This window comes from Heptranchias perlo, chromosome 3 (assembly GCF_035084215.1).
Source record: "Heptranchias perlo isolate sHepPer1 chromosome 3, sHepPer1.hap1, whole genome shotgun sequence".
Lineage (NCBI taxonomy): Eukaryota > Metazoa > Chordata > Chondrichthyes > Hexanchiformes > Hexanchidae > Heptranchias > Heptranchias perlo.
In genome coordinates, this window is record NC_090327.1 from 1,811,335 (window position 1) to 1,834,201 (window position 22,867).

General features: G+C 46.7%; 1 protein-coding gene across 1 annotated transcript in view; it reads left to right on the top strand.

The window, feature by feature from the left end:
- The window catches only part of abcf2a (ATP-binding cassette, sub-family F (GCN20), member 2a), a 68,618-nt gene extending 59,742 nt beyond the window's left edge, over positions 1-8,876 (top strand). The window contains exons 13-15 of the mRNA XM_067977544.1: positions 2,020-2,148; positions 3,827-4,030; positions 5,705-8,876. Of these exons, the coding sequence (XP_067833645.1) occupies positions 2,020-2,148; positions 3,827-4,030; positions 5,705-5,842 (471 nt within the window). The 3' untranslated portion in view covers positions 5,843-8,876. The remainder of the gene's footprint in view (positions 1-2,019; positions 2,149-3,826; positions 4,031-5,704) is intronic.
- The last annotated feature ends 13,991 nt before the right edge of the window (positions 8,877-22,867 follow it).

Here is a 22,867-nt window from a genome sequence, read left to right on the forward strand (position 1 = left end):
CTTAGTTTATAGAATCATAGAATCATAGAAGTTACAACATGGAAACAGGCCCTTCGGCCCAACATGTCCATGTCGCCCAGTTTATACCACTAAGCTAGTCCCAATTGCCTGCACTTGGCCCATATCCCTCGATACCCATCTTACCCATGTAACTGTCCAAATGCTTTTTAAAAGACAAAATTGTACCCGCCTCTACTACTGCCTCTGGCAGCTCGTTCCAGACACTCACCACCCTTTGAGTGAAAAAAATTGCCCCTCTGGACCCTTTTGTATCTCTCCCCTCTCACCTTAAATCTGTGCCCCCTCGTTATAGACTCCCCTACCTTTGGGAAAAGATTTTGACTATCGACCTTATCTATGCCCCTCATTATTTTATAGACTTCTATAAGATCTCCCCTTAACCTCCTACTCTCCAGGGAAAAAAGTCCCAGTCTGTCTAACCTCTCCCTGTAAGTCAAACCATCAAGTCCCGGTAGCATCCTCGTAAATCTTTTCTGCACTCTTTCTAGTTTAATAATATCCTTTCTATAATAGGGTGACCAGAACTGTACACAGTACTCCAAGTGTGGCCTCACCAATGCCCTGTACAACTTCAACAAGACATCCCAACTCCTGCATTCAATGTTCTGACCAATGAAACCAAGCATGCTGAATGCCTTCTTCACCACCCTATCCACCTGTGACTCCACTTTCAAGGAGCTATGAATCTGTACTCCCAGATCTCTTTGTTCTATAACTCTCCCCAACGCCCTACCATTAACGGAGTAGGTCCTGGCCCGATTCGATCTACCAAAATGCATCACCTCACATTTATCTAAATTAAACTCCATCTGCCATTCATCGGCCCACTGGCCCAATTTATCAAGATCCCGTTGCAATCCCAGATAACCTTCTTCACTGTCCACATGCCACCAATCTTGGTGTCATCTGCAAACTTACTAACCATGCCTCCTAAATTCTCATCCAAATCATTAATATAAATAACAAATAACAGCGGACCCAGCACCGATCCCTGAGGCACACCGCTGGACACAGGCATCCAGTTTGAAAAACAACCCTCGACAACCACCCTCTGTCTTCTGTCGTCAAGCCAATTTTGTATCCAATTGGCTACCTCACCTTGGATCCCATGAGATTTAACCTTATGTAACAACCTACCTTGCGGTACCTTGTCAAATGCTTTGCTGAAGTCCATGTAGACCACGTCTACTGCACAGCCCTCATCTATCTTCTTGGTTACCCCTTCAAAAAACTCAATCAAATTCGCGAGACATGATTTTCCTCTCACAAAACCATGCTGACTGTTCCTAATTAGTCCCTGCCTCTCCAAATGCCTGTAGATCCTGTCCCTCAGAATACCCTCTAACAACTTACCCACTACAGATGTCAGGCTCACTGGTCTGTAGTTCCCAGGCTTTTCCCTGCTGCCCTTCTTAAACAAAGGCACAACATTTGCTACCCTCCAATCTTCAGGCACCTCACCTGTAGCGGTGGATGATTCAAATATCTCTGCTAGGGGACCCGCAATTTCCTCCCTAACCTCCCATAACGTCCTGGGATACATTTCATCAGGTCCCGGAGATTTATCTACCTTGATGCGCGTTAAGACTTCCAGCACCTCCCTCTCTGTAATATGTACACTCCTCAAGACATCACTATTTATTTCCCCAAGTTCCCTAACATCCATGCCTTTCTCAACCGTAAATACCGATGTGAAATATTCATTCAGGATTTCACCCATCTCTTGTGGTTCCGCACATAGATGACCCTGTTGATCCTTAAGAGGCCCTACTCTCTCCCTAGTTACCCTTTTGCCCTGGGGGAGGGGGGGGTTTCCTTGATTTAAGTTTTAATTTCCTTGATGTTATTGAGGTAATGAGTGGAGCGATGGGAGTGGTTTGGGTTACGAGATGAGGTCCAGGCCAGGTGTACCTAAAATTCCTTCTGAGGGTAGGTAAGGATGATTCTTGCTCTCTAAATGTTGTAACACTCTGCATATGTGTCTCCCTATTTACCCAGCACTTGCAAGATCAGTTGGAATTGGACTTGTCCCCGTTGGAGTACATGATGAAGTGTTACCCAGAAATCAAGGAGAAGGAGGAGATGAGGAAAATTATTGGGCGCTATGGGCTCTCTGGGAAACAGCAGGTACGTATGTTCTGAGAGTGGGTGGGTGTTGGTTGCTTGGACTGACCACCACAAAGTTGCCTTGATTTCCAATATCTTCATACTTAGGCAGCAGTAAGATTCTTATTTCCCTGCTAAGTTTTCTGTGTCCCATTTGCAGATCAGCTTAGGCGCTGTTACTCTACGGCCCTGGTTCACGGGGAAGAGAAAGGTGGGAAGAAGAGGTGGGGGGGGGTGAGGTTAGTTGGGGATTGTACCCTGAGGGTGGGGGGGGTTTAGTTGGGGATTGTACCCTAGGGGAGGGGGGGGTTTAGTTGGGGATTGTACCCTGGGGGAGGGGGGGGTTTAGTTGGGGATTGTACCCTGGGGGAGGGGGGGGTTTAGTTGGGGATTGTACCCTGGGGGAGGGGGGGGGTTTAGTTGGGGATTGTACCCTGGGGGAGGGGGGGTTTAGTTGGGGATTGTACCCTGGGGGAGGGGGGGGGTTTAGTTGGGGATTGTACCCTGGGGGAGGGGGGGGTTTAGTTGGGGATTGTACCCTGGGGGAGGGGGGGTTTAGTTGGGGATTGTACCCTGGGGGAGGGGGGGGTTTAGTTGGGGATTGCACCCTGGGGGAGGGGGGGGTTTAGTTGGGGATTGTACCCTGGGGGAGGGGGGGGTTAGTTGGGGATTGTACCCTGGAGGAGTGGTTGGGGGGGGGGGGTTAGTTGGGGATTGTACCCTGGAAGAGGGGGTGGGGGGGGGTTAGTTGGGGATTGTACCCTGGAGGAGGAGGGGGGGGGGTTAGTTGGGGATTGTACCCTGGAGGAGGAGGGGGGGGGTTAGTTGGGGATTGTACCCTGGAGGAGGAGGGGGGGGGGGGGGTTAGTTGGGGATTGTACCCTGGAGGAGGAGGGGGGGGGGGTTAGTTGGGGATTGTACCCTGGAGGAGGAGGGGGGGGGGGTTAGTTGGGGATTGTACCCTGGAGGAGGAGGGGGGGGGGTTAGTTGGGGATTGTACCCTGGAGGAGGAGGGGGGGGGGGTTAGTTGGGGATTGTACCCTGGAGGAGGAGGGGGGGGGGGTTAGTTGGGGATTGTACCCTGGAGGAGGAGGGGGGGGGGGTTAGTTGGGGATTGTACCCTGGAGGAGGAGGGGGGGGGGTTAGTTGGGGATTGTACCCTGGAGGAGGAGGGGGGGGGTTAGTTGGGGATTGTACCCTGGAGGAGGAGGGGGGGGGGTTAGTTGGGGATTGTACCCTGGAGGAGGAGTGGGGGGGGTTAGTTGGGGATTGTACCCTGGAGGTTGGGGGGGGGGGCGTGTGCTGGTGAATTGACCTGAAAGAGGAAGGGTGGGTGTGTGTGTGTCTCTCTCTCTCCCCCTGCCCCTCTCTGTCTCTGTCTCTCTGTCCCTCTCTCTCTGGTACTCACTGACCCGCTGTACATTTCCACCATTGGTGGTTTTCCTGTCCCTCTTGTAATCTGTCCCCTTGGAGGGGCGGAAGAGGAAATAGTTATTTGCTGTGAACTGAATACTTGGTTCTTCTAGAATCGGTTTGCGAGAACCCTCGCTGAGGTTTGGGGAATTGATATTTAGAAGGAGACGAGTGCGACCTGCGCGAATATCTGTGAACCCCAGTTCCGTTCTTCCGCTCCTCTCCAAACCCCCAATCCCACCATGGAAACTCTGGAGAAACCACTGACCATTTGTTTGCATTCCAGGTGAGCCCGATCCAAAACCTCTCTGACGGACAGAAATGCCGTGTGTGCTTTGCATGGCTGGCTTGGCAGAACCCACACATGCTCTTCCTCGACGAGCCTACGAACCATCTGGACATCGAGACCATCGATGCTCTGGCTGATGCTATCAATGAGTTTGAGGGTGGGATGATGCTGGTTAGCCACGACTTCAGGCTCATTCAGCAGGTAAGGAAATGTTGGTACTTTACTCTCCCATTCCCATCCTCACCCAGCACATTGTGTGTGTGTGTGTGTGTCCCTCCAGAGGTTGGAGGGGATAATGGTGAGACTGGGACGCACCAATTGTTGGTCCATCTTTTGTACTGTGGTCCCCAAGGCCCATTGACCTCACTGGGGGTGATGGACATGTTTATATATTCCTTCAGCTGGGAGGGTCAGGAAACTCATCCATTACATTAACCAGAGGTTTACAGCACATAAGGAAGCATTTCGGCCATTGTATTTACATAAAAACATAGAAAATCGGAGCAAGAGTAGGCCATTCGGCCCTTCGGGTCTGCAACGCTATTCAAATGATCATGGCTGATCGTCTAACTCTGTACCCTGTTCCTGCTTTTTCCCCATATCCCTTTAGCATTAAGAAATATATCTATCTCCTTCTTGAATACATCTAATGACTTGGCCTCCACTGCCTTCTATGGTAGAGAATTCCACAGGTTCACCACCCTCTGAGTGAAGAAATTTCTCCTCATCTCAGTTCTAAATGGCATTTCCCGTATCCTGAGACTGTGACCCCTGGTTCTGGATTCCCCAGCCATCGGGAACATCCTCCCTGCATCTAGTCTGTCTCGTCCTGTTAGAATTTTATATGTTTCGATGAGATCACCTCTCATTTTTTAAAACTCTAGCGAATATAGGCCCAATCTCTCCTCATACGTCAGTCCTGCCATCCCAAGAATCAGTCTGGTAAACCTTCGTTGCACTCCCTCCATGGCAAGGACATCCTTCCTCAGATAAGGAGACCAAAACTGCACACAATACTCCAGATGTGTCTCACCAAGGCCCTGTATAACTGCAGTAAGAAAAGGTGCCCTGCTCTCTCCCCATAGCCCTGCATCTTCCTTTGCTTCAAATATTCATTCAATTTTCCCTTAAAAAATGCAATGGTCTCTGCCTCAACCACCCCCTGTCGTAAATCATTCCATGCTCCAATAACCCTCTGTGTAAAGACATTTCTCCTAATCTCTCCTCACTCTGAATTTTAAATTGATGGCCCCTCATCTCCGACTCCCCGACCAGAGGAAATAGTTACATAGAGTGTACAGCACAGAAACAGGCCACTCGGCCCAACTGATCTATGCTGACGTTTGAGCTTCCCCTCCCTACTTCATCTCGCTTATCAGCATATCCATCTATTCCTTTCTCCCTCGTGTTTATCCAGCTTCCCCTTAAATGCATCTACACTATTCGCCTCAACTACTCCTTGTGGTAGTGAGTTCAACATTCTCACCACTCTCTGGGTAAAGAAGTTTCTCCTGAAATCCCTATTGGATTTATTAGTGACTGCCTTATTTATATTTAGTTTCTTCTTCCTCCACCTTTTTCTGGGTCCTGTGTAGTGATTCTGGGACTGGACAAGCAACCAAGAGATTGAGAGTTCAAATCCCACCAGGACAAGTTGGGAATTTGAATTCTGTAAGGTTAAATTAGGAGAAAGTAAATTTTAAACTGAGTTTAACTTGCAGGCGGGGTGAGCGCGATGGGGGCGCCGGCCTTTTCTTGCCTTCGACCATTTTTATAGTTGGTCTGAGATTTCTCTCCCAGCCAAACGGGGGAGCACCTGCCATCCAGAGGTTCGGTTACTAATTTCTGATTTCTCTTTTGTGTCCCCTCTCTTAGGTTGCTCGGGAGATCTGGGTGTGTGAGAAGCAGACAATCACCAAGTGGCATGGGGGGATCCTGTCATACAAGGAGCACTTGAAGTCCAAGATGCTGGGTGAGAACCCTCAAAGCAGTAGGAAGACTCCCAGTGCCTGAAGTATCCTCAGAAACTTGACATCGACGTTAAAGAAAAATTCTAAAAACATTACAGATCATTCTTTTAGAACCCAGGCGGCTTGACACAGCAGTGTGATGCGGCTGAGTTTAAGCATGCTAGACAATTAAAATCAAACAGAAAAAATAAATGGCTGTTCATGTATCAGATTACTGATCCTGGAGACTGTCGTTCTCACCTGGTTGGTGTGGCAATGGGGGTGGGGCATAGGAGGTTTTAAAACTATAAAACACAGTCTAGCACTTGCTGTCATCCTTTAACTAAATAGTGGGGGCATTTGTCAGCTCCAGAGCTTATCCTGATTAGGTGGGTGCTGCCTATCTTACCCCTTTATTCTACTGCAATATGACCTCCCTTAAAATCCATGATTTCTGGGCACAAAATCGAACCGATCTAAAAATATTTTGGACTACTGCCCTGCATGTGCCCTCACACTTTGGTCCAACATTTGACCGTTACTTGGGATTTTGCCCATATCAATAAAGCTACATCACCAGGCAAAGCCAGACCTGCTCCTTCTCCTTGCTCCGAGAGCTTGTCGTCCCCCGTGCTGGTTTGCTGTAGTGTTTGCTAGGAACTTTCTGGAAGGGGGATGGCTGGGACAGCGTGAATGCTGGGCTGCTTAATGTTTCTATCAGTAACCTTGTGACCTCTTAATACTTTAACCAGGCACAGCTGCAGCAGTTTGCCAAGAAACACAAACATGATGCTCCTTTCCCGCGGTGAATCCCAGCCACGGCCCTTTGCACGTGCCATAAGAGCCCTTGAGCTGTGCTCACTCTACTCTCCTCCCACCGCCCCCCCCCCCCCCCCCGGGTTTGGTTTGGTCGTAGGGTGCAGTGAACGTTGTGAAAGGAGTGGCTGCTCTGTGGACAGTGCGATCGGTTTAAACCCACTTTTCTCTTTCACATTTTTTTCTTTTTCCCTCCCTTGAAAAACTGGTAGTTGTAAACTGTAACCATCCAAAGATTCAGGTGCCGATGCCTAATTCCAATTAAAGTCCAGGTTAATGTTTTAAATATTGTGCTCATCTTTGTATTGATGCTTTAACTTGCTGTACTGTCTGAATCCCTTCTCCAGCAGCCTGACTGTGGGGCTCCTGAGAGGAGGCTAGGAAAGGACCTCAAACTATTTGTTTGTTTATTTATTTATTTGTGTATTGTGCACTGTGGGAGCCTCTAATGTACGTTGCCCTAGCCCAGACAGGTGATACTGAGTGACGTGTGGTTACCATTTAACCCTCTATATCGAGAATCTGTTATACATCCCTCCCCTTATAGAACATGGCAAAATCCTCCATTTGTCTCTTTTCCACCCTGTGGGTCTCTGTTTCGTGAAGGAATAAATCTGGTGCAAGTAGTAGTGTCTATCGAAGATTCACAAGGTTTAAATCCATTTTGCAGTCGGTGCCCCTGGAGACTGTTGTACGATTCCTCATTTTCCAAAAGGGGCCAGGAAAAATGGCTCAGTAACTTGTGGGATGTCACTGAGAGAACCCTGATTATTTATGCACGGTTCTCGCTGGTGGCAGTCAGGAGTGAACAGAACTGTTCAGTGTGGGTTTCCCAGAGTAACACTAGTAAATGGCACGGAATGTATTTCTGGGTTCTTTGCAAGCTGTCCCTGTAGCCCCAAGCAAAACATCTGGGGAATCCTGTTCCATTTGTTGTTGCAGGTGAGCTGCTAGCCCAGTGCCCACCGTTTGTTTACAGGTCCAACCCCACCTGTGATGCCTCTGAACATACTCCAGGCTGGGGAAAAGAGCAAGCGCAGCTTTTGTAGTAAACGCTCCCTGTTTGTGGTATGTTTGTAGGAGGGAGCAAGGACATCTCACTTCCATCCCTTGATGGCAGGCAGGCTTGAGAATAGAGGAGCTGTGGTTTGAGTTGGGCCTTTCAAATGGGGCAATCTGAGCAGCACTGAATTTACACAGACTTCTTATTTCCCTTGTTAGATGTTATATGTTTCTCTTTCTTCCCCCCCCGCCCCCCCAAAAAAACTTTTTAAAATAAACTGTGCAATCAAAGTTTGCTTAAACAGGAACAAAAGCAACAATTCTCTGATCCTACAATGTACAGATGTGAGGGGCAAGTTAACCCCACATCAAGAATGAGGTGTTCCCTGTGTATCAACAGGGACTCGCCTCTACGTCTTGTATTTCAAAGGGCCTGTTTCAAAGGTATTGACATCCTTCACTTGGGAGAGTGATGGAACTTCCTTGAGTATTCATCTTCAAAGGTGCTGTGACCTTTTTTTCCTAAAATGTGAACATTTGCATCTTGAGAATGCAGTGGATACTTTCCTTCACCTGGCAGATGTTTTTGGATCTCAGGGTTTGATCACAGCCCTGGTGGTCATGGGGATGTTGCAGTCCTGCTCTTCCCCCCCCCTGCAAATGGTGCGTAGATTCCACACTTTGGTTTTAACTCCTCATTCCCTGACGTGAGGCAATGGGACAGCCTTTTATACTGGGGCAGTACAGTCCCTCAAGTTACCCTCCCCCCACTGATAGTGACAGACCTGTACCCTCCCCCCCCCCCCCCCCCATGTTAGTGTGGGAACTGTACCCTCCAGTACCCCCCCCCCCAGTTAATGTCAAAACTGTACCCTCCATACCCACCCCGCCCCCCCCCCCCCCACTGTTAGTGACAGACCTGTACCCACAAGTTCCACCTCCCCTGCGTTAGTGACAGACCTGTACCCTCCAGTAATGCACTCTAATGTTGCACAACTCGATGCTTTCTCCAGACATGACTTGTTTGGAAGGAAAGAATTTAAAATTGGACATTTGTCTTCAGTTCAAGTGGACATGGCCCTTTAACATTCCTTTTACTGAAATCCTTTGATTTCTTTGCAGTGGTGATAATTCTGTTAGACCTTTTTTAAAAATGTACTGCAACATCTGAATCCCTTGTAAAAAGCACCTGATCATCTGGAGACTTGAGTAACTGCAGGTTGTCTGGTTTTAATGTTATATTTTAGGGAAAAATAAAGTTTACTGGAGAGTGTTTCTAATCCCATTCTTTTCTGTGTGACTTTTTAAAAAAAAGTGTTCAGGCAATTGAGGGTCTGGCTGCAGGGAATAGTTTGTTACACTGGCCTTAGACGCCAAATCCAAACCCAACTGATGGGACATCTGGTTGTAAGGGTCTACATGAAATGAGTTTTGCTGTTTTGAACTAATGTCTAGCATGCACACACCTACAGCATTAACCTGTCCCTAACTTTGCATTAAAATAGCTAGCTTGGAGGCCATAGCAATGCTGCTTGGGAAATTGTTGCTGGGTCAATATCCTGGATTTTCACAACTAGTGGGAGCACCATCACAAGCAGTTCAAGGAGAAGGCCCATCACCACCTCACGGCAATAAATGCCACCCTAGGGATGGGCAATAAATGCCACCCTTGCCTATGCTGCCTACATCCTGAGATGTTTTTAGAAGTGGGAGAAATGTTACACCGATGTGGTTGGGATACGACAGAGGGAACTTTAGTCTGACAGCCCAGGTTGGAAAGTGTCCCATTCCTCAGCACAGTCCTCAGTGTGTGCCACAGGGAGTCTAGAACAGGCAGTCTCTGCTGGAGGAATGGTGTGGGGTGAGAGGTAAAGAGCTCTCTGCTCTTGGGGATCACGGTGGGTGTGTCTTTGTCCCCACCAGCGGGTTCATCGGGGGAAATGTGCCCCAGGAGGGGTTGCGCAGAACCTTTCGTAACACTGCTGGGATCCAGCGAATAGGAGTGTCCCAAACAGAGCCCATCGGCAGCAGCAAAGTGCCTGCCGCTACTGTTATCGCTCCTCTCCCCCACAAACAATCGCGTCACCCTGTTCAATGTTTAGTTTCTGATGTGAAAATACACTAAGTGACAACAAACATGATCCAAACAGGAAATCGATCGTTTCACATCAGTTTTCCCTCAGCAGCTTGGGTTGGAGGTTAAATCCCTGGAATTGTTTGAGGCGGTCAGACTGCTTCAGTGAACTGTAACAAGGTGCAATCTGGTGAGTGAACACGGCTGCTTCTGGACAAAATAAATGGAGCACTTAAGACGCTGTAACTGGCAACTTTGAAACTGATAATGTAAATGGCTATTGCTTTTTGACCGCTAAGTGACTGCCCAGTTTAATCATGAACATTTTATGTGGTGGGGACTGTAGAAATATCCCTTGAGCACTTACCTGACCACTGGTATGCATCTGTAACACTAATGGCCGGGTACTAATTTGGAGGGAGGGAATATTCATTGATGTAATCAGGGTTTGCAGACACCAGGAAAGTAAGTTCACAGGACAACTGAAAATGAGTGAAAAGTTAAGTTAGATTCTTTAAACAAAAATTGCATTTCTATAGTGTCATAAGAACATAATAGGAGCAGGAGTAGGCCATCCGGCCCCTCGAACCTGCTTCCCCCATTCAACAAGATCATCGCTGATCATCTACCTCAACGTTATTTTCCTGCACCGTCCCCACATAGGAACAGGAGTAGGCCATTCAGCCCCTCGTGCCTGCTCCGCCTTTTGATAAGATCATGGCTGATCTGTGATCTAACTCCATATACCTGCCTTTGGCCCATATCCCTTAATACCTTTGGTTGCCAAAAAGCTATCTATCTCACATTTAAATTTAGCAATTGAGCTAGTATCAATTGCCGTTTGCGGAAGAGAGTTCCAAACTTCTACCACCCTTTGTGTGTAGAAATGTTTTCTAATCTCACTCCTGAAAGGTCTGGCTCTAATTTTTAGACTACCTCCTACTCCTAGAATCCCCAACCAGCGGAAATAGTTTATCTCTATCCACCCTATCCGTTCCCCTTAATATCTTATAAACTTCGATCAGATCACCCCTTAACCTTCGAAACTCCAGAGAATACAACCCCAATTTGTGTAATCTTTCCTCGTAACTTAACCCTTGAAGTCCGGGTATCATTCCAGTAAACCTATGCTGCACTCCCTCCAAGGCCAATATGTCCTTCCGAAGGTGCAGTGCCCAGAACTGCTCACAGTACTCCAGGTGCGGTCTAACCAGGGTTTTGTATATCTGCAGCATAACTTCTGCCCCCTTGTACTCTCGTCCTCTAAATATAAAGGCCAGCATTCCATTAGCCTTATTGATTATTTTCTGCACCTGTTCATGACCCTTCAATGATCTATGTACCTGAACCCCTCAGTCCCTTTGGACATCCACTGTTTTTAACTTTTTACCATTTAGAAAGTACCCCGTTCTATCCTTTTTTGATCCAAAGTGGATGACCTCACATTTGTCTACATTGAATTCCATGGGCAAAATTGTGGCAAATTCACCTAATCTATCAATATCACTTTGTAATTTTATGTTTTCATCTACACTGCTTACAATGCCACCAATCTTTGTGTCATCGGCAAACTTAGATATGAGACTTTCTATGCCTTCATCTAAGTCGTTAATGAATATTGTGAATAACTCAGGCCCCAAGATAGATCCCTGCGGGACTCCACTAGTCACATCCTGCCAATGTGAATACTTACCCATTGTCCCTACTCTCTCGCCTTTCACTCAGCCAATTTCCTAACCAAGTCCGTACTTTTCCCTCGATTCCATGGGCTTCTAACTTAGCTAACAGTCTCTTATGTGGGACCTTATCAAATGCCTTCTGGAAGTCCATATAAATAACATCCATTGACATTCCCCTGTCCACTACTTTAGTCACCTCTTCAAAAAATTCAATCAGGTTTGTCAGGCACGACCTACCTTTCACAAATCCATGCTGGCTCTCCCTGATTAACTGAAAATTCTTGAGGTGTTCAGTCACCCTATCCTTAATTATGGACTCCAGCAATTTCCCCACAACAGATGTTAGGCTAACTGGTCTATAATTCCCTGGTTTCCCTCTCTCTCCTTTCTTAAAAAGCAGAGTGACATGTGCAATTTTCCAATCTAGAGGCACAGTTCCTGAATCTAGAGAACTTTGAAAGATTATAGTTAGGGCATCTGCAATCTGCTCACCTACTTCCTTTAAAACCCTGGGATGGAAACCATCTGGTCCTGGGGATTTGTCACTCTTTAGTGTTGTTATTTTCTTCATTACTGTTGCTTTACTTATGTTAATTGTATCGAGTCCCTGTCCCCGATTCAATATAAGTTTTCTTGGGATTTCCGGCATGCTATCCTCTTTTTCTACTGTAAATACTGACGCAAAGTAATTATTCAACATGTCTGCCATTTCCCCATTGTCAATGACAATATCCCCACTTTCAGTTTTTAAGGGGCCAACACTGCTCCTGACCACCCTCTTTTTCCTAATATAACTCTTGATGCCCTTAATATCTAGAAATCTATCGATCTGTCATATCTTCGGTGTCCCAAAGCACTTCACAGCCAATGAATTACTTTTGAAGTGCAGTCATTGTTTTGTAAGCAAACACGACAGCCCATCTGCACACAGCAAGATCCCACAAACATCAATGAGATAAATGATCAGTTAATCTATTGTTGGTGTTGGCTGATGGATGAATATTGACCAAGAGAACGCCCCTGCTCTTGGAATAGTGCCATAGTATCCTTTATATGCAGCTGAACAGGCAGACAGGGCCTCAGTTTAATGTCTCATCCAAAGGACAGCATCTCTGACGATGCAGCACTCCCTCCAGACTGCACTGGAGGTTATGTGGAATGGGGCTTGAACCCACAAACATCTGACTCCGCAGTAAGAGTCCTACCAACTGTGCCAAACTGACACTCAATTTTCACTCAATGACAAACATTGGGAAAAGTCTACCAAGAAGGGCAATAGAGGCAAAGACTCTCAAAGTATAGGCGGGTGCTATGACGTCGGCGCGGACACAATGGGCTGAATGGCCTCCTTCTGTGCTGTAAATTTTCTGTGATTCTGTGCAGTATTTAAGGGATGAGCTTTTGGCATTTTTTCTCCTGCTACTCTGCTTTCAAAAACTGCTCATCTTCAACTGTGCCTTCAGTCTCCTCCCCCACCCCCAACTAACCCCCTGCAATGGGATGTTTTTTTACCCAAGGAATGCAATATAAATGCAAGTTGATATTCCAATCTGATTTTTCAAAACTCTGGATAACTCTGCCTTGAAAAGAGGTGAGTGAGAGGGGACCTTTATATAGATGTTAAGAGGAATACAAAGGGCTAATCCTGAGCACTATATCAAGATAAACTGTGATTGCAGGACAGGGATAAACTAGGAGAAGGCAAGTTCAGGGTGCGGACATTCTTTACGAGGATGATCTCATCGCTTATGTGTGAGATGTGAGTAACCTGGTCAAGAATTCTCTCTGGGTGTCACATAAGAAATAGGAGCAGGAGTAGGCCATACGGTCCCTCGAGCCTGCTACGCCATTCAATAAGATCATGGCTGATCTTTGACCTCAACTCCACTTTCCTGCCCGATCCCCATATCCTTTGATTCCCCTAGAGTCCAAAAATCTAGGCCTTGAATATACTTAATGTCTCAGCATCCACAGCCCACTGGGGTAGAGAATTCCAAAGATTCACAACCCCCGCATGAAGAAATTCCTTCTCAGCTTTGAATGGCCGACCCTGTATCCTGCGATTATGTCCCCTAGTTCTAGACTCTCCAGCCAGGGGAAACAATCTCTCAGCATCTATCCTGTCAAGCCCCCTCAGAATCTTATATGTTTCAATGAGATCACCTCTCATTCTTCTAAACTCCAGAGTATAGGCCCATTCTACTCAACCTCTCTTTGTAGACAACTCTCTCATCCCAGGAATTAATCTGGTGAACCTTTGTTGCACCGCCTCTAAGGCAAGTATATCCTTCCTTAGGTAAGGAGACCAAAACTCTACACGGTTCACTCCAGGTGTGGTCTCACCAATGCCCTGTACAATTGTAGTAAGACTTCCTTACTCTTGTACTCCAACCCCCTGTTGAAGATGGGCGGTCATGCATGTCTGGGGCTTGGATTCCCCTGATGTCCTGGAGAGGGGCCTTCGAGTTACAGAGCAGTTACAGGCCGCCTTAGGCTAGGAGCTGAAGGGAGGGCAAGGGGCGAAATGACACTCTCGTGTTAAGCTACATTGACCATCCTGGGAAGACGTAAATGCCGGGCTGAAACCTTCATTCTTGCTGGTGGCCAGATGCTGCTTGGGTGGGAATTCAGTTGCTAGCAGGCATAAGATTATTGCTCAAGATAAAGAATCACTGGATTGGGGGTAATATTCTGGCATGGGTGGAGGATTGGTTATCTAACAGGAAGCAGAGAGTTTGGATAAATGGTTCATTCTCGGACTGGCAACCAGTGGCCAGTGGTGTTCCGCAGGGGTCGGTGCTGGGTCCCCAACTCTTTACGATCTATATTAACGATTTGGAGGAGGGGACCGAGTGCAACATATCGAAGTTTGCAGATGATACAAAGATGGGAGGGAAAGTGGAGAGTGAGGAGGACATAAAAAACCTGCAGGGGGATATAGACAGGCTGGGTGAGTGGGCGGAGATTTGGCAGATGAAATACAATATTGGAAAATGTGAGGTTATGCACTTTGGCAGGAAAAACCAGAGAGCAAGTTATTTTCTAGATGGCAAGAGACTGGAAAGTACTGCAGTACAAAGGGATCTGGGGGTCCTAGTGCAAGAAAATCAAAAAGTTAGTATGCAGGTGCAGCAGGTGATCAAGAAGGCCAACGGAATGTTGACGTTTATCGCTAGGGGGATAGAATATAAAAAGAGGGAGGTATTGCTGCAGTTATATAAGGTATTGGTGAGACCGCACCTGGAATACTGCATACAGTTTTGGTCTCCATACTTAAGACATACTTGCTCTCGAGGCAGTACAAAGAAGGTTCACTCAGTTAATCCCGGGGATGAGGGGGCGGACATATGAGGAGAGGTTGAGTAGATTGGGACTCTACTCATTGGAGTTCAGAAGAATGAGAGGCGATCTTATTGAAACATATAAGATTGTGAAGGGGCTTGATCGGGTGGATGCGGTGAGGATGTTCCCAAGGTTGGGTGAAACTAGAACTAGGGGGCATAATCTTAGAATAAGGGGCTGCTCCTTCAAAACTGAGATGAGGAGAAACTTCTTCACTCAGAGGGTGGTAGATCTGTGGAATTTGCTGCCCCAGGAAGCTGTGGAAGCTACATCATTGAATAAATTCAAAGCAGAAATAGACAGTTTCCTAGAAGTAAAGGGAATTAGGGGTTACGGGGAGCGGGCAGGAAAGTGGACATGAATTTAGATTTGAGGTTAGGATCAGATCAGCCATGATCTTATTAAATGGTGGAGCAGGCTCGAGGGGCCGATTGGCCTACTCCTGCTCCTATTTCTTATGTTCTTATAACTGCTCCTTCAGGCCATTGAACCTCCCTGTGTGACATTTTAGTGACCGCTGTGTCTCCAACCATTACTTGTAAGCATGTGCCACTGGAACCTGCCTGTCTGGTGCCATTCAGCTTTGGGTGTGTCTGTGCTGCCTCCACAAAAATCTGAGCAACCAGTTCCAGGAATGTCACGAGCAACAGGCTTTGCAATGAATCTGCCATAACCAATAGTAAGATATGAATAGTAAAAAGTTGCCTTAGCATCCCTGGGAGACTGCCTTCAATAAAGTGAAATAGCCCGAGGGATCTCTGATTGGGAAGGGAGGGAGAGGGAGAATTGAAAGGTGTGACTTGTCTCTGATCTTCTCTCTTCAGATCCAATTGTGTCCTTGCAAATCCATTTGTTTGCCTTGACTGTGGTTGGGTTCAGTCTTCCAGGGGATTTCGCTCTGGTTCAGATTGCCTGCTCCCCACTGAGTGCTAAAGGAACGGCTTTGTTCTTTTAGCTTGTGATTCCTGACCCTCCTGACAGCACTGACACGCAAGGACCTGGTCCCATGGCTGCTGGTTGCCCTTCAGTACCTCATCCAGTGTAAAGTTAGTCAGTGGGGTCCAGGAACACCTCGATTTTAAAATTCTCATCCTCGTGTTCAAATCCCTCCATGGCCTCGCCCCTCCCTATCTCTGTAACCTCCTCCAGCCCTACAATCCTCCAGGAACACACATTGTTCTAAATGCATTTTTTCCTATGAGATGTTAAACCGAGGCCCCGTCTGCTCTCTCAGGTGGACGTAAAAGATTCCATGGCCAATATTTCAAAGAAGCGCAGGGGAGTTCTACTGCTGTCCTGACCAATATTTATCCCTCAACCAAAACAACCAAAAGAACAGAATAAGTAGTATAACAAGCAGTAACCGATCCAGGAGAGAATTAGACAGGCAGACTATGGTATCCAAACTAGCTTAGTTTATTCACCCCCGATGGGTCTTTACGTATTACGTCGAACCAGACAGTCACCTGTATTATCTAAGGTCCGTCTGCTTCACGATTCTCCATGAGGATCAGTCACCCACATTCAGTCCTTGCATTGTTCAGTGTACTGGACAGGGACAAGTAGTACTTTCCTGCTTACCACTTGTCCCTCAGTTTCTCTCTTCTCCCAGCCCCAGACTTTTATACTCACAGGCTGGAAGTAGATAAAGGTAATTAAGGTCCACAACCTCATAAGGTGATACCTCTATCTCAGATTCAACTCTCTCACCCTGTTATTTTTGCAGTTTGTGAGATCTTGCTGTGTGCAATTTGGCTGCTTTGTTTGCCTACAACAGAGACTACCCTGCAACAGAACTTCATTGGTTGTGAAGAGCTTTGGGATGTTCTGAGGATGTGAAAGGATCTACATAAATGCAAGTCTTTCTTATTAATAATCAATTACGGGAAACCTTCATCAAATCACGATAGTAGTAACAAATGTGTTAACACTTTTGTACAAAATTCACCAGTCCTCTATTTTAATGAAAGTGTTAAAACTGGTTGAAAAAGATGGCTTAAATCCTTTGTCAAAATAAAATATCATTGTGTAAGTGTGACTTCTGAGTCAGAAGTTTGCGAGTTCAGGCTCCACTCCAAGACTTGTGCCTATAATCTAGGTTGACACGTGAGTGCAGTACTGAGGGAGTGCTGCATGGTCAAAGGTAACGTCTTTCAGATCAGCTGTTAATCCAAGGCCCCATCTGCCTGTTCAAGTGGATGTAAAAAATCCCGTGGCACTATATGTGGAACGGTTCTCCCAGTGTGGAACGGTGCTCTCAGTGTGCAACTGTTCTCCCAGTGTGAAATGGTGCTCCCAGAGAACGGTTCTCCCACTGCAACAGTGCTCCTAGTGTGGAACTGTTCTCCTAGTGTGGAACGGTGCTCCCAGTGTGGAATGGTGCTCCCTGTGTGGCAAGGTGCTCCCAGTGTGGAACGGTGCTCCCTGTGTGGAAAGGTGCTCCCAGTGTGGGACGGTGCTCCCAGTGAGGGACGGTGCTCCCAGTGTGGGAAGGTGCTCCCAGTGTGGGACGGTGCTCCCAGTGTGGAATGGTGCTCCAGAAAATATGTCTCACAAAACCGTGGGTTATGTGCACCTGCGATGTCCCAAGATGCGCTCTCTGCTAAGGCTATGGAGTTAGGTCACAGATCAGCCAGGATCTCATTGAGTGGCGGAACAGACTCGAGAGGCTGAATGGCCTCCTCCTGTTCCTATGTTCCTCTGCTGGTGCAGCTCCCTGCTGGGAGGGTCGGTTCATGGAATTACCCGTACCTGCCCTCTGAAGGAATCTATTGTCAGGCACACCTGGCCTGGACGTCAGGCCAACATGACATAACGCAAACCGCTCCCATTGCCTCATATCATATCATCACCTCAATAACATCAAGGAAATTAAGTGATTTCATGTAAAGCCCAGGCCATTCCGCAAAACCGAAGGCAGACTAATTGTACCCTACAGGTTAATCATTCAGTAATGATTAAGGAATTCGGTCACAAGGGCTGGTTAAAAACGAAAGCATTACTTGCTGACGCTCCAATCTTTAATTCTTAGAATCACAGAATACAGAAGAAGGCCATTCAGCCCATTGTGCCTGTGCCAGCTCTTTGAAAGTGTTATCCAATTAGTCCCACTCCTCTGCTCTTTCCCTGAGCCTTGCAATTTTTCCCCTTCAAGTATTTATCCAATTCCCTTTTGAAAGTTACTATTTACAGCCTGAGAAACAACTCGCTGTGTAAAAAAATTCTTCTCATCTCCCCTCTGGGTCTTTTTAAAATTATCGTAAATCTGTGTCCTCTGGTTACCGACCCTCCTGCCAGTAGAAACAGTTTCTCCCTATTTACTCAGAAGTACAATTTCAAAATTTGCAGACGACACCAAATTGGAGGGTATAGTTAATACCGAGGACTGTGACAAAATACAGGAAGATATTAAACTTGCCGGCAGAATGGGCGTGTAATTGGCAAATTAATTTTAATATAGATCAGTGTGAGGTATTACATTTTGGTAGAAAGGATAAGGAGACCACATACTGCTTGGGTAATAAGAGTCTAAATGGGGTAGAGGAGCAAAGGGATCAGGGGGTACAGATACACAAATCACTAAAATCATAGAGTCACAGAATTACAGCACAGAAGGAGGCCATTCAGCCCGTCGAGCATGTGCCGGATCTCTGCAAGAGCAATCCAGCTAGTCCCACTCCCCCACCCTTTCCCCGTAGCCCTGCAAATTTTTCCCTTCAGCTACTTGTCCAATTCCCTTGTGAAAGCCTTTTGAAAGGGGGAACTTGCTATATGATCAGCTCCCTGCTTCCTCGTTTCTGTCAGTAAAGATCCTTTTCTATCCTGTACCTACCATTTCTATAAAATTCTTTTCTTCATTAGTATCTGGAGTTCTGAATACTGCTTTTTGAGAGTTTTTAAAAAAAAAATTCCCAACAATTTGAGATGGCTGTGCCAAATAATCAAGGTAGTATTGCTAGGAATTGGTAAGGAATTGGTACTCAGTAAAATAATGGGACTCAAGGCGGATAAATCCCCTGGACCGGATGGCTTACATCCGAGGGTCTTGAGGGAAGTGGCAGTAGGGATTGTGGATGCTTTGGTAATAATTTTCCAAAATTCTCTGGACTCAGCAAAGGTCCCGGCAGATTGGAAAACTGCTAATGTAACACCCTTATTTAAAAAGGGTAGTAGGCAGAAGGCTGGAAATTACAGACCAGTTAGCCTAACATCTGTGGTGGGTAAAATTTTGAAGTCTATTATTAAGGAGACAGTAACGGAACATTTAGATAAACATAATTTAGTAGGACAAAGTCAGCATGGCTTTATGAAGGGGAAGTCACGTCTGACAAATTTGCTTGAGTTCTTTGAGGACATAACGTACAGGGTGGATAAAGGGGAACCAATGGACGTAGTGTATTTAGACTTCCAGAAGGCATTCGACAAGGTGCCACATCAAAGATTATTGCTCAAGATAAAGAATCACTGGATTGGGGGTAATATTCTGGCATGGGTGGAGGATTGGTTATCTAACAGGAAGCAGAGAGTTGGGATAAATGGTTCATTCTCGGACTGGCAACCAGTAGCGAGTGGTGTTCCGCAGGGGTTGGTGCTGGGTCCCCAACTCTTTACAATCTATATTAATGATTTGGAGGAGGGGACCGAGTGTAACATATCAAAGTTTGCGGATGATACAAAGATGGGAGGGAAAGTAGAGAGTGAGGAGGACATAAAAAACCTGCAGGGGGATATAGACAGGCTGGGTGAGTGGGCGGAGATTTGGCAGATGAAATACAATATTGGAAAATGTGAGGTTATGCACTTTGGCAGGAAAAACCAGAGAGCAAGTTATTTTCTAGATGGCAAGAGACTGGAAAGTACTGCAGTACAAAGGGATCTGGGGGTCCTAGTGCAAGAAAATCAAAAAGTTAGTATGCAGGTGCAGCAGGTGATCAAGAAAGCCAACGGAATGTTGACGTTTATCGCTAGGGGGACAGAATATAAAAACAGGGAGGTATTGCTGCAGTTATATAAGGTATTGGTGAGACCGCACCTGGAATACTGCATACAGTTTTGGTGTCCATACTTAAGAAAAGACATACTTGCTCTCGAGGCAGTACAAAGAAGGTTCACTCGGCTAATCCCGGGGATGAGGGGGCGGACATATGAGGAGAGGTTATGTAGATTGGGACTCTACTCATTGGAGTTCAGAAGAATGAGAGGCGATCTTATTGAAACATATAAGATTGTGAAGGGGCTTAATCGGGTGGATGCGGTAAGGATGTTCCCAAGGATGGGTGAAACTAGAACTAGGGGGCATAATCTTAGAATAAGGGGCTGCTCTTTCAAAACTGAGATGAGGAGAAACTTCTTCACTCAGAGGGTAGTAGGTCTGTGGAATTTGCTGCCCCAGGAAGCTGTGGAAGCTACATTATTAAATAAATTTAAAACAGAAATAGACAGTTTCCTAGAAGTAAAGGGAATTAGGGGTTACGGGGAGCGGGCAGGAAATTGGACATGAAGCTGAGTTCGGATCGGTCAATGCCCTGTGGGGGGCGGAGAGGGCCCAGGAGCTGAGTGGCCGGGTCCTGCTCCTACTTCTTGTGTTCTTTAGATTTGAGGTTAGGATCAGATCAGCCATGATCTTATTGAATGGCGGAGCAGGCTCGAGGGGCCGATTGGCCTACTCCTGCTCCTATTTCTTATGTTCTAGCAGCAACAGTGGAAGCAGTTTGGGCGTACAATGTTTGATGCACAGCGAAAACCTGATCCTCTTCTGCAAAGATTGCGCGGAGTGCGTATGTCCTCGATGCTTGGTGGGGAGCAAGTGCAAGACACATACATTCTCACCCTTTGAGGAAGCCTGCAAGGAACAGAGAGTAAGTATTGGAACTTTCTCACGTTCTTTGCTATGGTGATGGGTTTCCAAGAGCAGGGTGCACGGGATAAACTGGATGTAGAGAGAAGGGATTGAACAGTAGTGTGCAAAGCGGGATATATGGATCTCTGAAAAAACGATGGTCTTTACGTGGAATAGCATTTTGTTTTTGGTAACGCTCCCGTGAAGCGCCTTGGGACGTTTTGCTAGAATCATAGAAAATTTACGGCACAGAAGGAGGCCATTCGGCCCATCGTGTCCGCGCCGGCTGAGAAATGAGCCACCCAGCCTGATCCCACTTTCCCTCATTTGGTCCGTAGCCCTGCAGGTCACGGCTCTTCAGGTGCACATCCAGGCACTTTTTAAATGAGCTGAGGGTTTCTGCCTCTACCACCCTCTCAGGCAGTGAGTTCCAGACCCCACAACCCTCTGGGTGAAATTTTTTTTCCTAATTTCCTCTCTAATCCTTCTACCAATCACTTTAAATTTATGCCCCCTGGTTAATGACCCCTCTGCTAAGGGAAATAGGTCCTCTCTATCCACTCTATCTAGGCCCCTCATAATTTTGTACACCTCAATTAAATCACCCCTCAGCCTCCTCTGTTCCAAAGAAAACAACTCCAGCTTATCCAATCTTTCCTCACAGCTAAAATTCTCCAGTCCTGGCAACATCCTCGTAAATCTTCCCTGTACCCTCTCTAGTGCAATCACATCCTTCCTGTAATGTGGTCACTAGAAGCTGTGGCCTAACTAGTGTTTTGTACAGTTCCAGCATAACCTCCCTGCTCTTATATTCTATGCCTCTGCTAATAAAGGAAAGTATTCCATATGCCTTTTTAACCACCTTATCTACCTGTCCTGCTACCTTCAGGGATCTGTGGACATGCACTCCAAGGTCCCTCACTTCCTCCACACCTCTCAGTATCCTCCCATTTATTGTGTATTCCCTTGCCTTGTTTGCTCTCCCCAAATACATTACCTCACACTTCTCGGGATTGAATTCCATTTGCTACTTTTCTGCCCATCTGACCAGTCCATTGATACTTCCTGCAGTCTACAGCTTTCCTCCTCACTATCAACAATACGGCCTATCTTTGTGTCATCCTCAAATTTCTTAATCATGCCCCCTATGTTTAAGTCCAAATCGTCAATGTGTACCACAAAACTACGCTAAAGGCACTATATAAATTCAAGTAGCTGAACATTCTTGTACTCACACTCTCCCTATATAAACAGGGTCACTGACAGGTACCAGTGTGGCACAGTGACCCCTCTCGCACTCTCCTTATATAAACAGGATGTGGAGATGCCGGTGATGGACTGGGGTGGACAAATGTAAGGAATCGTACAACACCAGGTTATAGTCCAACAAATTTATTTTAAAATCACAAGCTTTCGGAGATTATCTCCTTCGTCAGATGATTGAATGAAAAGGTTCTCAAATCGCATATCTTATACGATGTTGGGACAGCATCACACCAATCAAAAGGTGTCGTTGTTATTCAAACAGGCCAGTCACGGAGAACAGCACGTCCCAGTACACTCGATATACATTGTGTCTTTTACACAGGCAGGCAGAAAGAAACTTAAAATGGCAGAGAGAGAGAGAGAGAGAATTTTAAAAAACATATAAATTTTTTCCCCCTTTTTGCTGGTGGGGTTACGTGTAGCGTGACATGAACCCAAGATCCCGGTTGAGGCCGTCCTCATGGGTGCGGAACTTGGCTATCAACTTCTGCTCGACGATTTTGCGTTGTCGTGTGTCTCGAAGGCCGCCTTGGAGAACGCTTACCCGAAGATCGGTGGCTGAATGTCCTTGACTGCTAAAGTGTTCCCCGACTGGGAGGGAACCCTCCTGTTTGGCGATTGTTGCGCGGTGTCCGTTCATCCGTTGTCGCAGCGTCTGCATGGTCTCGCCAATGTACCATGCTCCGGGGCATCCTTTCCTGCAACGTATGAGGTAAACAACGTTGGCCGAGTCACAGGAGTATGAACCATGTACCTGGTGGGTGGTGTCCTCTCGTGTGATGGTGGTATCCGTGTCGATGATCTGGCATGTCTTGCAGAGGTTGCCGTGGCAGGGTTGTGTGGTGTCGTGGACGCTGTTCTCATGAAAACTGGGTAACTTGCTGCGAACGATGGTCTGTTTGAGGTTGGGTGGCTGTTTAAAGGCGAGCAGTGGAGGCGTGGGGATGGCCTTAGCGAGGTGTTCGTCGTCATCGATGACATGTTGAAGGCTGCGGAGAACATGGTGTAGTTTCTCCGCTCCAGGGAAGTACTGGACGACGAAGGGTACTCTGTTGGTTGCGTCCCGTGTTT